Below are 15,581 nucleotides of genomic sequence, written 5' to 3'. Positions count from 1 at the left end.
CCATTGGACACTGACTGAAGGATCCTAACTTGTTTGTAAAGGAAATTACAGCATCCTTAACTTCCTGTAATACCCCTGCTTCATCTTTGATATAATCATATCTCTTGAAATCCATTGCTATAGAGAAATAAACTCAGATATATCATATTGCTTCTTGACTGTTTTGACTTTTTTTTTTTTTTGCATATGGACTAGGTGTTGGTTTTCAGAAATGACTTAGACTGATGATACATGATTTTTCTGGCTCCTATTTCCTTAGAGCCTTCTCTAACCTTAAAAGCATGAGCTTGGAGAAATCACCATGAGGGTCTGTGATGGAATTTCAGGAGTGCTGTTTTGAACTTAAGGGCACTGATCCTTACTACCAGTGACCCAATAGGAGCAATTTTCTCCTGGAGTAAGGCAACATCTCACATAAAAATATAGTACATATATGTAACTACACTAATATGTATAGGTACATCTGAGCTTTTGGGTTATGACTTACCTCTGGACTATCTGCCTTGTCTGCTGTGCATAATGTAGTCAAGAACATTCATTTCATCCCAGACTTCCCCAATGTGTTGTCCTCCAGATGTTTTGGGCTACAGTTCCCATCAGCCCCAGCCAGCATGGCCAATGGTCAGGGCTGATGGATATTGAAGTCCAAAATGTCTGGAGGGTGCCATGTTGAGGAACACTGTTTGTTCCCATAACACCTGCATAGAATCAGCCACTGCTCCCTGCACCTCCAAGGCCGTAGCTAGACTTAAGGTTTATCCCAGGATCATTCCGGGTTTGTCCCTGCCTGAGCGCTGGATGCTCTGTGTGGCACTTAGATGAACAAGTTTGACCCCAGGACAATCCTGGGATAAACCTTAGGTCTAGCTATGGCCCAACTGTGCTAGTTCCAGTGCTGAGTGTTACTAATCTCTCCTGCTGCATGCCGAGGCGCCTCAGAACCCAGAGTGGAGACAACTCAATGGGAATGAGAAAGAAGACAAAATTACCAATTCAAAGTTCTACCCATGTTATTAGACCATTCCATTAAAGTCTACGGGTTGGATCCAGATTTAGTCATAATTAGAGTAGCCTAGCCTTCCCCAACCTGGTACCTTCCAGATGTGTTGGACTACAACTCCCAACATTTCCATTCAGCAGGCCAGACTGGCTGGAAATTGAGTGAGTTGCAGTGCAGCACATCTGGAGGGCACCAATTTAGGGAAGGCTGGTGTCGCCTATTGAAATGAATGTGAATTAAGCTAGCATGACTAACTCAAGTCCCATCAATTTCAATGGGTCTCCTCTAGGTGTGAATATATAGTTCCAACCAACTGAGAATAAAAGCTTACCTGTGGAATATCTTTTTAGTGATCAGACAAGTTTATTCAATGCAATTGATAAGTGCAGACCAAATTGCCCGTTTATTACTAAACCACATCTTGCTTCCAGTACAGATACAAAATATTAGGTGTAGTTGTGATGACGAATTTATTAAGGAACAACCCCATTCACTCTCTTGTCTCCTTCCTCCTCTATTCTCCTCTTCTACTCTTGGTTCCTTTTTAGGATAAATGTCTAGACAATTGAACTGATTCAAAGATACAACACACTATAAAGTCATGTGTATTTTACACTTCATCTAAGTCCCACATTGTCCTTTGCTAGGGGAAGCCAGGGCTATTGTATTCATTGACAGAGAGTGAACTGTGTCACAAGTTGGATTGTGAGGCTGTCTCTATATTAATTATCATATAGATACCACTTAAAATGTCATCTACATGATGACTTCTTCATGTCACCCTTCTACCGTGGAAGAAGTTGTGCTACATGTTTTGAGCCGATTTCCACGTAATGATAAACCCTGAGTTAGTAAAGCTGTGTTTGGTCAGAGCTGCCTGGGAGCAAGCGAGGGTGCTGCCACCTGCCCACTTCTCCCAGCCTAGAAAGAAAACCCACAAAAGCAGCCCACAACAATTAGGCCATGACTAATGTCCACGTGTCTGGTAAAAGAAGTATGTCTTTATCTCACACCAAAAAGATGACAGTGTTGGTACCAGGCAAGCTTCTTTTGGGAGAGTGTTCCATAAGCACAGGGTTATCACAGAAAAAGCTCGTTTCTGAAAAGGCCACCCCCTGTATGAAATTATAATCATGGTGCTAGAGAGGATGTGTTAATCTTCATTCCTTGCCAGTCTCCGAGTGTAACACCACCACCGTCTTGTATTTGCCCAGTTATGGAAAACCTCTATACCAGGAGAACATCATGTGTGAATCCATTCTAATCCCCACTTTCACATGAAGACTATTTGGAGATTTTGGACAAGAAATTCTCTCTTGACAGAACATAATTCATGGAGTAATTGTGAGGATGATGACATAAAGGATATTTTAGCTCTTTCTGAGACAAGCCCAAAGGTTCAAACCATTCCAGAAGACTGGAGAGGAGGTGGGAGGCAGTCTGCTAGGTTAGCCACTCACCAGAGGTTACAACTTGAAGACCCTCCCTGAAGAAGGGGTTTGGTAAAAGCCTGCAGAGCACAGAGGGAACTGTCCATTTACTTAATAGGCAACTGCCTTGCTTTGTTAGGCTAATTAAGCTTACAGGGTAGCTCCTAGTATTCACACTCCCTTCAGGTGAGAAGAGATGTGTATTTACTGAATAAAGCTTTGTGGATGGCACAGCAGATCTCTCACATCTTGGTGGGAGGGCTTGAAATCTCAACATTTGGTTTCTTTACTCTAATGTTGCAGGAGAAGGAGAGGGAAGAAGTGCTGTTCAGTGATTAAGAGCATCGTCGGATGTGAGTTTTATCTCACGCTCGCTGCTGGCCACTTATGGATTCTCGCACATCCTTTAGATCAGCCTTCCTCAACCTGGGGCGCTCCAGATGTGTTGGACTACAACTCCCAGAATGCCCCAGCCAGCTGGCTGGGGCATTCTGGGAGATGCAGTCCAACACATCTGGAGCGTCCCAGGTTGAGGAAGGCTGCTTTAGATGATGATATCCGCTTCCCGCTCCTTCCACTCTCTTTTCCATCACAAAATAGACCCTTTTTAATTTGTCTTTATTTTTAAACAGAATGTGCTGCCATTTTCTGCTTGTTGCATAATATAAACGGCCCCTGAAAGGATGCAGAGGAAGGAGCGCTGTTCAGTGACTGAGAGGTGCACTTTCTAATCTTAGGACACATTTTACCATTGACTGCAATCAGTGTGCTTTTGGGAAAGGGAAAGGTGGGACCATCAGATAACCATTTCCCAAATGCCACCACACTTCACTATAAAAAACAAAAACAACAGACAAACAAGCCTTAAACTAGTTTTCAGGCTTCTCAAATCCCTAGTTCCTGCACCTATCTTCTGAAAATTTGCCAGTTTCCTGACTGGGAATACCGCTATGATGTGCCATTTTCATACAAATTGACCCAAAACAACAGTAAGAGTAAAAGAGCGAATCACACAAACATTCCAAATCGGAGAACATTCCTTCCCATGAACCACTGCATCTATCCTTCTGAAACTTTACAGGTTTCTTCCTTAGGAGCACCTCTAGCCTACAGGTAATTTTCAGAACTCTGATCCACAAGTGTGACAAATATTTCCCCAGATGCCTTCACATCTGGCAAGTCTCTGACATCAACCTACATAATAAGCTATCAAAAAAATATTTAGCCAAAATAGCTATTTGATCTTCCCCATTTTTCTTGTAATTGTACCTCTCTCATAAGTTTATAATTTTCATAAAGAAGCAATAGGAATATTAATATATATTCCTGCATGAAGTTTAAATCCCTTTGATTCTAGCAGAGTCATTTTAACTAAAGCATTTGTGCTAGCATGTTGTGACTTTTGACTGAAGTTCTGACTGACTTCTAAGCTTGCTGACATGAGAAAAGCAAGGTTGAATAGTTTCCCAGCTAAACTCAAGAAAAAGCAAGATGTGTTTCAGATAGCATGTCCTCTTTTGGAGGATCTTGTGCAACCACCCTGGGTAGTGGGGATGGGCTATTATTCTGAAATTTGGAACAGGTGACTCCCTACAAAGGGGCACATTACATTCAATTTTCATCCCATTTTACTAAGAAATTAAAAAGTTGTTCTTTTTAATTTTCTAAGAAAGGGCTGTTGTTCCCTTTCTTAGAAAATTGCAATGTAAAAACATGTAGCACAAAACCCACACGGCACCTATTTTTATGACATTGGACAGACATAATTCCCTCCTAAGGGTCTACTATTCCTGTAACTGTCATCCAATTCTGTCCAAGTTAAAGATGTTATAGCTGTTTTTATCTTTCCTATGATTGTCAGTGGAAAGCACAAAGCCTCAGATTTCTAAACCTCGACACAGATTAAATATTGATACCTATAAAATGTAATAATCCTGTATTACAATTTAGGGCCACCTACTTCTCTCTTTTTTTAGAGCAGCCCTTCCCCAACCTGGTGCTGGACTAGATGGACCCTCTGATCCAGCATGGCACTACTTATGTTCTTAACATCCGGAGATCTACATTCTGCCTGCCCCTGCTCTAGAACAGCGTTCCCCAGCCTGGTGCCCACCAGAAGTGTTGAGTTGCAATTCTCAACATGAGATGTCTTTGTCGTCACTTTTCCACAACCCTACAGTTACCGCTGCATATCATATTCTCCATCCTGTCCCCATGGTCTATCTACTTTGAGAGAATGAGAATGTCACTTGCACTTTCTGCCTCCTTAGGGAGGATGTGGCATTAAGAATTGTGAGCCTTATCTAAAAATTTCCCTGCTTTCGGGTGTTTGGTTGAAAGTTGTAGAGCCTTAACATTGTTTTGTAAAGTGTAGGTTGTTTGTTTAATTATTAATACTGAGCTGATCAACAGATAACACTATCTATACTTCTCCTACTTCCGTATGTAAAAATGTGAATGTCAAATGAGAGGTTGTGATTCTTTCCAACCATTCTGCATACACAGCTAAATTCTTATCAGATAAGAATGAATGATTCAGCCATTGGATCTGGATTTCTTCTTGATCTTGTTGCGAAAGGGCAATGAAGGAGACATGTGGTTTTCCATGTTGGCACGGACTTGGCCTGCTGACATATTCTTGGGAATGGTAGTGAATGCATATAGAAGGTTTCACCAATTTGCTAATTAAGCATTAAATCAATGCTTCTAAAGAGGCATATACAGAGTAAAATGATGTCACAACTATTGAGTTCCATTGGCTTGAACTTGTAAAATAGTACATTAGAGATTAACAGGCCACTTTTTAATGCTTATGGTAAACATGAAGTTATGGGGAGCATGTTTCCAAATGTTAGCAATGGTTCTTCCATATGTATATAAAATATAATGGCTCAAGTCAAGACTGATACTTCTATAAGTATTTGTGCATTATACAGTGGCCCTGTTCAGACAACGCGCTAAGCGACGGTGGTTAAGAGTTTTGAGCTAAATATTATGACTTAGCATGTCACGTGAACCATGACTTCGTGTGTCGTGTGAACCATTCCTAACCGTAGTGGCTACATAACCACAGTTTAAACACACTCACAAACCACTTGCTGCAAAAGGGTTAGCGGCCAAACCATGGCTCAGCGTATTGTCTGAACAGGCCCAGTGAAGTGTACATGGGACCGAGCAAGAACTTTGTAACCATTTGTCCTAACCTTTGAATTCTTAGAATGGACAAGAGTTTAGGAAAGAGTGAGCGTGGTCAAAAACAATGTTCTCCTGAATGTTACGTACTGAGATATTCCAAGTGGTACAATACCCAGCAGAAAAGAAACTATGGGGAAGGTGGTCATTTCTCAATTGTTCAATAGGCTCCAACAAATATTCACATTGTGATTATTAACTTGCCCTTTAGTAATTTTTAGAAGAATAGTACCAGTTTTCCAAGGTAACTGATTATACTTTGGTTTATTGTTATCTTACTGCTGATGATTTTTTTTTCTAATAACAGGTTTTCTTTAAAAATCAAGGGCGCAAATTGGTTTTAAAAGACTTTTTAACAAAAGAGTTGGAGACCTTATCATCCTTAAAAACCAGAAAGTGTAGATATTATGTATGCATAATGATAAGGGAGAATAAGAGTAAACAGATAAGCAAGCAGAGGACAGTTGCTCTGGGTATAAAAGTAGGGGCAGAGCAGCCACAACTGTGGGCAAGATTTCTGGATTCTCTAGTAGATCACATTGGTCAAGTCCCTGAGCACCATGAAGTGGTTGATCCTGGCATTGGTTTATCTCCACCTGTCAGAGGGGGTGGAGAGGTGAGTATCCCTGTTAGGGTTCCTGAATGAGACGAAAGCATCACTTGTAGCAAAACTTAGCTTTTCATGCTCTCCCAATGTATTCATGTGTCATAGACATCCCTACTTTGAGTAGCAAGTGGCATGGTGGGCTTTCAGCAATTTCCAGAAACAAATGAAGAGGAAAGTTGCTGAATCAAAAGGACCTAGGAGCATAATGAGGGTCCGGCATAATTCTGCTGGTCCTATAAACTCTTTTCATGTTGTGCAGAATGATTTTGAAGAAAGGGAAATCCATAAGGGAGAACATGAAGTTGAAAGGAGTACTGGAGGAATTTCTGAAGAAGCCCCGTCTTGATCCTGCACTGAAATACCACTTCAATGAATTCAATGTCGCTTATGAACCAATAACCAATTCATTGAATGTGAGTATTGCAACAATGCAAATTCGGTCCTCTGTTGGTTTCCTCTTTGTGATTGATGAAATAAGTGAATTTGCTAATTGAGTGCTGTTGGCTGACCTCCCATCCACTAACTGAGGCCGGATCGACACTTCTGAGCTCCAACAGTTGTCAAAACTGTTATAAAGCGCTTTAAAGCAGTAGTGAAGATCCTGCCTGAGAGTGGTGTACACATGTCATTTCTTTGAACACCAGCATTGGTCATGTTGTTAGAGAAAAGGGTTAAATTAAGACATTTTAATTCTCTTCTTGCATAGCCCTTCTATTGGCCTGCTGTCCAATAAGAACATAAAGAGAACCTGGCTGGATCAGACCAAAGTTCTATCTAGACCAGCATCCTCTTTTCCACAGTGGCCAACCAGATGTCTTCAGGAAGCTCACAAGCAGGACATGAGGATAATAACAATAGCCCTCTTTCATTGTTGATCCCCAGCACCTCTTATTCAGAGCCATGCTTTATCTGATCATGGAGTAGTATATAGCCATCATAGCTAGTAGCCATTGATAGCCAAATCCTTCATGATTTTCTCTCATCTCTTTCAAAAGCTGTCTATGCTGTGGTGGCCATCACCAAATCTTGATGAAGTCTAACTATGTGTTTAAGTTAACCCACATCTTGATGAAATTAAACTATATGTTTAATGAAGTATTGACTTTTGTCTGTCCAGAATCTCGAACTGTTCTGCTTTATTGGATGAGCTAGGTACTGGTATTATAGGAGATGGAGAAAAACATCTCTCTGTTGATGTTCTCCAGACCATGTAAAACTGCATTCTTTATGATCTAGATAGTTGTTTTGAGTTGTTTACTAGGAAAATATTTTTAAAAATAGTGAGAAGTTTAACAGCAATTAAAACAGCCTTGAGAAATATTATGAATTACTAAAACTTTTCCTTTGGCAGACTTTCTACTTTGGAGAGATCAGTATTGGGACTCCACCACAGAACTTTCGAGTTCTCATGGACACTGGATCTGCCAATCTCTGGGTGCCTTCTGTGTACTGTAATACTGAGGCCTGTGGTGAGTTCTCTACAGCTGAGAGGGTTTTGCTTCCAAAGCATGTATTTTATTTTGTTTTGAGGTAATTTAAACCTGTTTGCTAGATCTGACTATTTCCAAACTAAAAATAACAATGTAATAATCCTATATTGATTAGTAGCCCTCAGATTTTTCCCTGACCCTTGGAATGTATCCAGGCTTTGGGATATTTTAAATAAAAAAATGTTCAGCTTCATTCTGAAGCCAGGATTTTTTAAAATCCAAACTGACCAAGGCAGTGGTGAGAAAAAGCTCTGGGGCATGGAATATTTTTAAGGAAGAATCCGTGGGCACATGAAGGGGTTAAGCACCCTTTCTTTCCATCTGCTGCTCTAACTGTAATTTATATTCATTTGTATCCTGCTCTTTCTTTAATGACATCAGAGTAGTGTACATGTGAGGATAAAATTGGATAACCCCAACAGCCCATTGGGGTGGGTCAGGCTGATAGAAAGTCACTTGCCCAAAAATTATCCAATGAGCTTTACAGCTCTCTAAGGATTTTTAATCGAATCAGGAAATCCAAGCCCAGAAATCTATCTAGTATTTTATTTTATTTTATTTATTTATTTATTTATTTATTTATTACATTTCTATACTGCCCAATAGCCGGAGCTCTCTGGGTGGTTCACAAAATTGTTATATGACATTATAAAGGATATGGGTGTGCGCGCATGGTTCAAATCATGTTGAAACAGTGAGGGCTCCCTTGTTGTTCAAGAATGAGGACATTCAGAGCTAAACATAATAACAAGGAAGCTGTTTCTCTCACAAAATCATGCATAAGAACCTTCTTGTTGCTTCGTTTAGCTCAGAATGTCCTCATTCTCAGACATGTCTCACAAAAATATGCGTCTTCCCCGCTCCATGCCTCCTTTGATCCCCTTCAGTGTTGAGCATCTGATACTTGAGAACTATTCCCATTTGCAACAAAGTCAAACGTCTTCTGAACAGAACATTGTGGGTGGGATGCATACTGCACATTAAAGGGCATCTTTCAGATCTACACCAAGCAGGATATAAAACTTTGAAAACAGTTTGAAAACTGTATATGTAATGTGTCCTAGGCTCAAACAGTTGTCAAAACCGTTATAAACCGTTGTAAAGAGCAGTGTAGAAGACTGTTTCTTTTTTATTCTAGTTAACCATAATAAGTTCAACCCTCGTGCATCCTCTACATACTCCAACAATGGACAGACCTTTACCCTGAGCTATGGGAGTGGTTCTTTAACCGTCATGCTAGGCTACGATACTGTTCAGGTAAGTGAACTTTGCATCATGCTGTCCCCCATCCTTAACCATGCTGTATTGTGAGAATCTCCAAACTGTGGTCAAGGCAAGACTCTCAGGAATCAATTGGTGGTGGTGGTGGTGGGGAGAAAGAACACTCCTGCTTAGAAGCCAGCATTGCAATCTGTACTTAGCAAGTACAAAAAATGGGTCCTAAGGCTTAGGTGTAACTTGTATATTACTGAGGCTCCTATTACACATTCTCAGACTTAGGAGTCTGAGAGTTAAGCAGAGGACAGTCAGATGGAGATAGTGTGTTTTTACCTTTCCCCTCTGTTTGATGTCTACCATAGGGATAAATTATTTTAGTGGTGGGCAAACAGCCTGATTTTTGTGGATTTGGCTGATCAAGCTATTTTAGCACATGTGGTGCTAAATGCAAAAGCCTCCTTCCATTCATGGTCCATATGTGGCATTAACATGGCTGTATATGTATGTAGTTGTTGCAGTGACAAAGCACATGATTCCAGTGATTTGTTTGTATTGCATTTCCTGTCCAGCAAAAAAACAGTTTTGCCATTCTGAATTAATCCATTTTACAGAAAAGAGCCTCAGAGTACATACACATATTATAGTTACTTGCTAAATTGTGGAATTTGAATACCAGCCAAACTGACATTGGCTAGACCTACACCAAGCAGGATATAACACTTTGAAAAACGTTTGAAAACAGTATACGGAATGTGTCCTGGCCCCCAACAGTTTTCAATACCATTATAAACCATTTTAAAGGAGTAGTATAGATCCTGCCATTATGTCTTCTCACAGAAGCTGGATTGTGAGTATTTTGTTTCTAACAGCTTTTCACTGAGCACTTGGAATGTTTGTGGTAATTCCATAACATCACCCCAGCTCAACCAATCACAACTGGAGACCTCACTGCTCTAGAGAATTATTTACCAGCCCTGATGTCTCATTATGTGTGGGAAGGCAATGTGTACAGTGATTCAGAGAAACCCCTACATACGCCTTATAGCTCAGGTCCTTAGACTTGGGAGAACTAAAGTGTCACAGAAATTTGATGCAGCACATTGCATCCCTATTAGACACAAACTTGCTCCTTGAACTAGTGTAATGTGCCAAATATCTGGTGTACCGAAACAGGAAGCCCATTGTGTGTTCCCCTATACATTGTTTGTAGTAATGTTACTATCTATAGGTTGGAGTAGGCCAAGCCTATAAGATCTCTCAAGAAGCCCAGTGTAAAGAAAATTAGATCATTCTTCCAGAGGAATGGGCAATTAAATTCATTTGTTCCACTTTACTTTCAATCCACCCAACTGGGTCACAGTGGCCCTTTCTACTCCTAAGGATTATCCCAAGAAAATGGAGGGATCGTCCCTGCTTGTTCCCGGGATCCTGTGTGTGTCATTTGGATGCACTGGGATGATCCTGGGATGATCCCGGGGGGAAAAGGCAGGTGTAGAATGGGCAAACGTCTCTCTGTTCAGGATTATCCCTTACATGATGGGTATTGCCTGTCTTTGCCAGTGGCACTTGAGTTATTTGAGCTCATAATGGTCACCATGAGTCAATCTGCAGAAGTTAAACCCATTCCTTCCTTCTCCCCCAGGTCCAGAATATTGTTGTTCGTAACCAGGAATTTGGCCTAAGTGAGAATGAGCCCTCCAATCCCTTCTATTATGCCAGTTTTGATGGGATTTTAGGGATGTCTTATCCTGCCAGCTATGTAGGCCATGTAGGGGGTGACACTGTTATGCAGCAGATGCTGAGACAAAGGCAACTTTCTGAACCCATCTTCAGCTTCTATTTCTCACGGTAAGATTAGATCCCAAAACTGGATGCATATACAAGGCCATGCTTTTGAATCCAGAGAAACTCATCTGGAATAAATAAACAACTCTACTACTACTGGGTATTTACAGTCATAAATACATTTGAGAATGAGTGTATAATAAAGACTGGTGAATTCAAATAAAGTTTTCTATTAGCCTTAACACCCTTTAACCTTGAAACCTGAGTAGTGGATTTTCCCCTGCCTTTGACTGATTGCTTTTTAGTGGTTAGTTGTGAATATGAGATCAGATGAAGATAGTTATTCTGAATTAGTTGATCTGGGGTGATCTGTGCCTGATTTGCCCTTTTGTTTTCCTCTGTCTTATGTATGTCCTGTTTTCTGCTCTCCTTTCACACTTTCTCTAAGTTCCTCTGTGTTCACTTACCTGCAAATGTGTAAAAGTCCACCAGATTAATAGATACACCTGAACCTTGACTATGTTTAACCCAGCCAACCAATTGTTCAGTATGGAGCATAATTGATGTTGGGAGGCATTGACAATCAACTCTTCTCTATGCCTATGTACATTTCCACCAGCTTGATAGTTGGTTAACCTGAATTGTTTCTATCCATTTTTTCCTCCCAGCCAACCAACTGTTCAGTATGGAGGAGAACTGATCTTTGGAGGTATTGACAATAAGCTCTTCTCTGGGCAAATTACCTGGGCACCTGTCACCCATGAAGCTTACTGGCAGATTGCTGTTGATGAGTAAGTGATACATTAATTTCATAAGAACATAAGAAGTGTCATGCTGAATCAGACCAAGGGTCCATCTAGTCCAGCACTCTGTTCACATAGTGGCCAACCAGCCGTTGGCCAGGGACCAACAAAGCAGGACATGGTGCAACAGCACCCTCCCACCCATGTTCCCCAGCAACATTTTCATTAATATCTGATTGTGCTTTCCTACTTTAATCTCCTGTTGGCATGTCCCTGTCCAAATGTATAAAAATGGGCTTCCCTGCTCCTCAGAGTGCTAGCCTTTCTGTGGATGGGAGATAGCATTATTCCTGTTTTCCACATTAAAATGTATGTGTGGAGTTTGGGAGGATATGACTAGACCAATGGAAGTACCACCTAGATGGAAAATTCTAGTAACAATATATTGCAGATTGAGTACTGAGAAAATGAAATACTATTAGAACTGAAGTGCTGCTTTAAGGGGAAAAAATAACAACTGCATATTTATTGTGTACACACACACACACACACACACACAGAGAGAGAGAGAGAGAGAGAGAGAGAGAGAGAGAGAGAGAGAGAGAGAGAGAGACGTAATGCAGTAAGGCCTTAACAACTTGGCAGCTTCTGCAGCAGCATCTATTGAAACATATATTCTTTTGTGCCTGTTTTAATGGAAGGAGAGGGCAATGTATTATGATTAAAATGGATCAGACCAATGCATAATCTGCTCTAACTAGTATAAAATTTTAATCCTATGAAAACCTTGGATCACTTTGCAAAAAGGAGGAGGAGGAAGAGGAAGACAATTGAGAAAAACTGAAGCTCAACTAGTGAATTTCCCATAAACCCTTCTGGAGAATGGGAGGAAACATATATTGTCCCAATGTACAACCACAGTGCCTTGACATTACTCTTGTCTCAATAGATTTGTCATTAACAACCAAGCTACTGGCTGGTGCAGCTCAGGCTGCCAGGCCATTGTGGACACTGGGACGTACCAGCTGGCTGTCCCAGGGCAGTATCTTAAGAGTTTCCTGATGAATGTGGGAGCTAAAGAGCAGAATGGAAATGTAAGTTGATGAGGTAACTTCAGAGAGTTTGATAAGATGTCTCAAAATATTTGTGCATCACAGGGGAAAGAGGTTTTTAACGTATACCATCATAACACAGTGAAGTAACAGCCAGAGAAAAGCCAGGCCTAATCAACTGAGTGCAAGAGACTAAGGCCTAATCAGTTCAATGCATGCAGTTGTTCCAACCAGAGGCCTCTGAGTGGATGCTATGGGACAGAGAATGCTGGACAAGATAAGCATTAGCCTATTGCACAAAGTTAATTTATAGGATATCCAAGTCTTTACTGTCTGGATAGGGTAGGGGAGGCCTTGTGTACCATACCATGGGCTACTACTGATGTCCACTTGATCATGGTGTCTTCACTGTTGTGGCACCTACCACGAACTATGATCTCCCAAATTAGACCAGGGGGGCTCCTAGTGTGGAGCATTTCCACCAGCAATTGAAGACAAACACGTTTGCCTGTGTGTTTGCCTCATTGACAGCTACCCTTCATGATGTTACATACATTTTTATTGCTTTATAATTATTTAAAAATATTTTGTTGCATGTGTTACTGCATTTTATTGATTTTATTTTTGTGAACCCATTTGATTATTTTTAAAAAAGTAAAAATTGGCATAAAAATGTTCTGAAATGAAATAAAATAAATAGTACAGATGATCTCATGTATGTGAACAAGTCAGCCAGTGAATCTGCTGTGGACAGTTAGGTGTCTATTAACAGAAAGGCTTTTGCTTTCTCTCGACTGCATTGAAATGAACTGGAAATATCTTGTGTCTTTGACTGTTTTAAAGAAGGAACACGATCCAACCAACATCTCTTCTAGTCTGCTCCCAGAGTTAACCTTCTCTTTATATTTTCTTTTCCACAGTTCGTGGTGAACTGCAACAATGTCCAGAATTTGCCCACCATCACCTTTGTCATTAATGGATCCCAGTTCCCACTGGCTCCCTCTGCGTATGTGAACAATGTATGTATCAAATATTGCTTAACATAATCCCCTAGTATAGTGCATATTTTGAATTATACCACTGAAGTGTCCAGATGAAGATGATAATATCTAGATTATGTCAATTCAGGAAATATCTTGATAACCAGGCTTTATTGAGCCTTTGCTCAGGAAAATTATTGTAATGGTACCTGGGCATTTTTCTCTTGGCCTTTTCTTATGGTCGTCTTCTGAAGACCATTGACCTTGCATGGATGTGGCATTGACATTTGAGTGCTTTTCTATATTTGCAGCTGACTTTTTCAAAGACTCCTCTGCTCTGCCTGTAAATGCTAGAAGCAAGAATTTGAGTAACAGTATCATGTCACTATTGAACCTGTCTGCAGTGCCATGGTGAATAGGCAGATAGACATACGAAATATGGATTGAATTCCTATAATACATTCTTTCAAACAAGTCCTGATTCAAGACTTTCTTATAATGCTTCATATTATTTATTACCCTGGCAAAACTATAAGTTTTTTTCTTTTTCTTCCACAGAACAATGGCTATTGTACAATTGAGATGGAATCCACGTACCTGAATTCTCCAACTGGGCAGCCTCTATGGATCCTGGGTGATATCTTCCTTAAGGAGTATTATTCTGTCTTTGACATGGCCAACAACAGGGTGGGCTTTGCACCCTCAGCCTAGATAGAAAAAGGCTGATGTCTTTCTGGATTAATAATACCACTATCCCTTTGGACATTGACTGGAGGATCTTGAATTGCTTGTAAAGGAAATTACAGCACTCTTAACTTCCTGTAATACCCCTGCTTCATCTTGGATATAATCAGATCTCTTGAAATCCATTGCTATAGAGAAATAAACTCAGATATATCAAATTGCTGTTGACTGTTTTGACTTTTTTTCATATTGACTAGGGGTTGGTTTTAGGAAGTGATGTAGGCCATAGCTAGATGGGGCGATATACTGGGGCACTCAGGAATTTTTGCGGGTCCCTCTCACATTATTGTCTGTCTAACGTGCGCCTCCCACCCATTCTGAGTCTGACTTATTTTTAAAGACAAAGTTGCCTCTATCTCCTGGCGTGTGCAGGAGAAGCAGCACAATCAAAACAGCCTACTGAATGGGCCACGTGCACGTTGTTTACTTCCTCATTTGAAAGAGGAAGTATTGAAGGACAAACACACGGGTGGAGAAGTGACAGTAAGGAAACTTGAATTTCCCCTGTGTGATGATGCTCTATGAAAGTGGTATATGGAATGTGGATTGTACCCCAACAGTTATCAGTGCACTTCAATACCACTATAAAGCAGTAGTGTAGGAGGTTCATCAGATGAGTGTTTTATCACACGCTCACTACTGCCCACTTATGGATGTGCGTATACAACATCATCTGCCTCTTGTGTGCCTCTCGCTCCTTCTGTTAATTTTTCCATCACAAAATAGACCCCCCAAATCCTTTTTTTAAAAAAAAAATATGGAATGTGCCGCTATCTCCTGCTGTGTGCAGGAAAAGTGGCACAATCAAAACGGCCCCTCATCCACAATTAAATCATGGATGCATCCAATTGTATTCTGGACTGACCTGTCATTTACCAGTAGTATAAAAAAATAATAATGAAAAAAATACATGAAATGGAACATTGCTCTTTCCTGTACTCAAAGACTTGCAGGCTCAATATATTCGACACGTTACCTGGTAAAACTCTAGTGCACCAGAGGGTATTTCTCCCCCCATTTGTCCTTAAAAGCTTCTGCCTTATTTCTTTGAAAATCCACAGCATGCCTTTTCCATTGTTTACTCAGCTGTTGACCAATAGCTTTCCTTGTTCACTAGGATGGACACATTTTTATCTATCCCTTTACTCTGTGTGGTATTGGAATTGATAAGGATAATTTTCCAAACTGATACTGTATTATAACCATATAAATGGTGTCAGACAAGCTAATTTCTATGAAGTTCTTCTGGTGAGGCTTCCTGCACTGCATGGCTCCTTCAGGGGGAAGAGAGGACAGTGGCAGTGATACAGAGACAGGCGTCTTGCTACTTCACCGGAATC

At 40.6% G+C, this 15,581-nt stretch overlaps 1 protein-coding gene across 1 annotated transcript; it reads left to right on the top strand.

Moving 5' to 3' along the window:
* The first annotated feature begins 6,182 nt into the window (after positions 1–6,182).
* LOC134394011 (pepsin B-like) lies at positions 6,183–14,208 on the top strand. Its single transcript, XM_063119121.1, has 9 exons — positions 6,183–6,238; positions 6,489–6,642; positions 7,581–7,698; positions 8,858–8,976; positions 10,580–10,785; positions 11,391–11,513; positions 12,415–12,559; positions 13,438–13,536; positions 14,056–14,208. Exons 1-9 carry the CDS (start codon positions 6,183–6,185, stop codon positions 14,206–14,208), a joined length of 1,173 nt encoding a protein of 390 aa, XP_062975191.1.
* The last annotated feature ends 1,373 nt before the right edge of the window (positions 14,209–15,581 follow it).

This window comes from Elgaria multicarinata, chromosome 1, assembly GCF_023053635.1.
Source record: "Elgaria multicarinata webbii isolate HBS135686 ecotype San Diego chromosome 1, rElgMul1.1.pri, whole genome shotgun sequence".
Taxonomy (NCBI): domain Eukaryota; kingdom Metazoa; phylum Chordata; class Lepidosauria; order Squamata; family Anguidae; genus Elgaria; species Elgaria multicarinata.
This window is presented reverse-complemented; position numbering and strand designations above follow the sequence as displayed.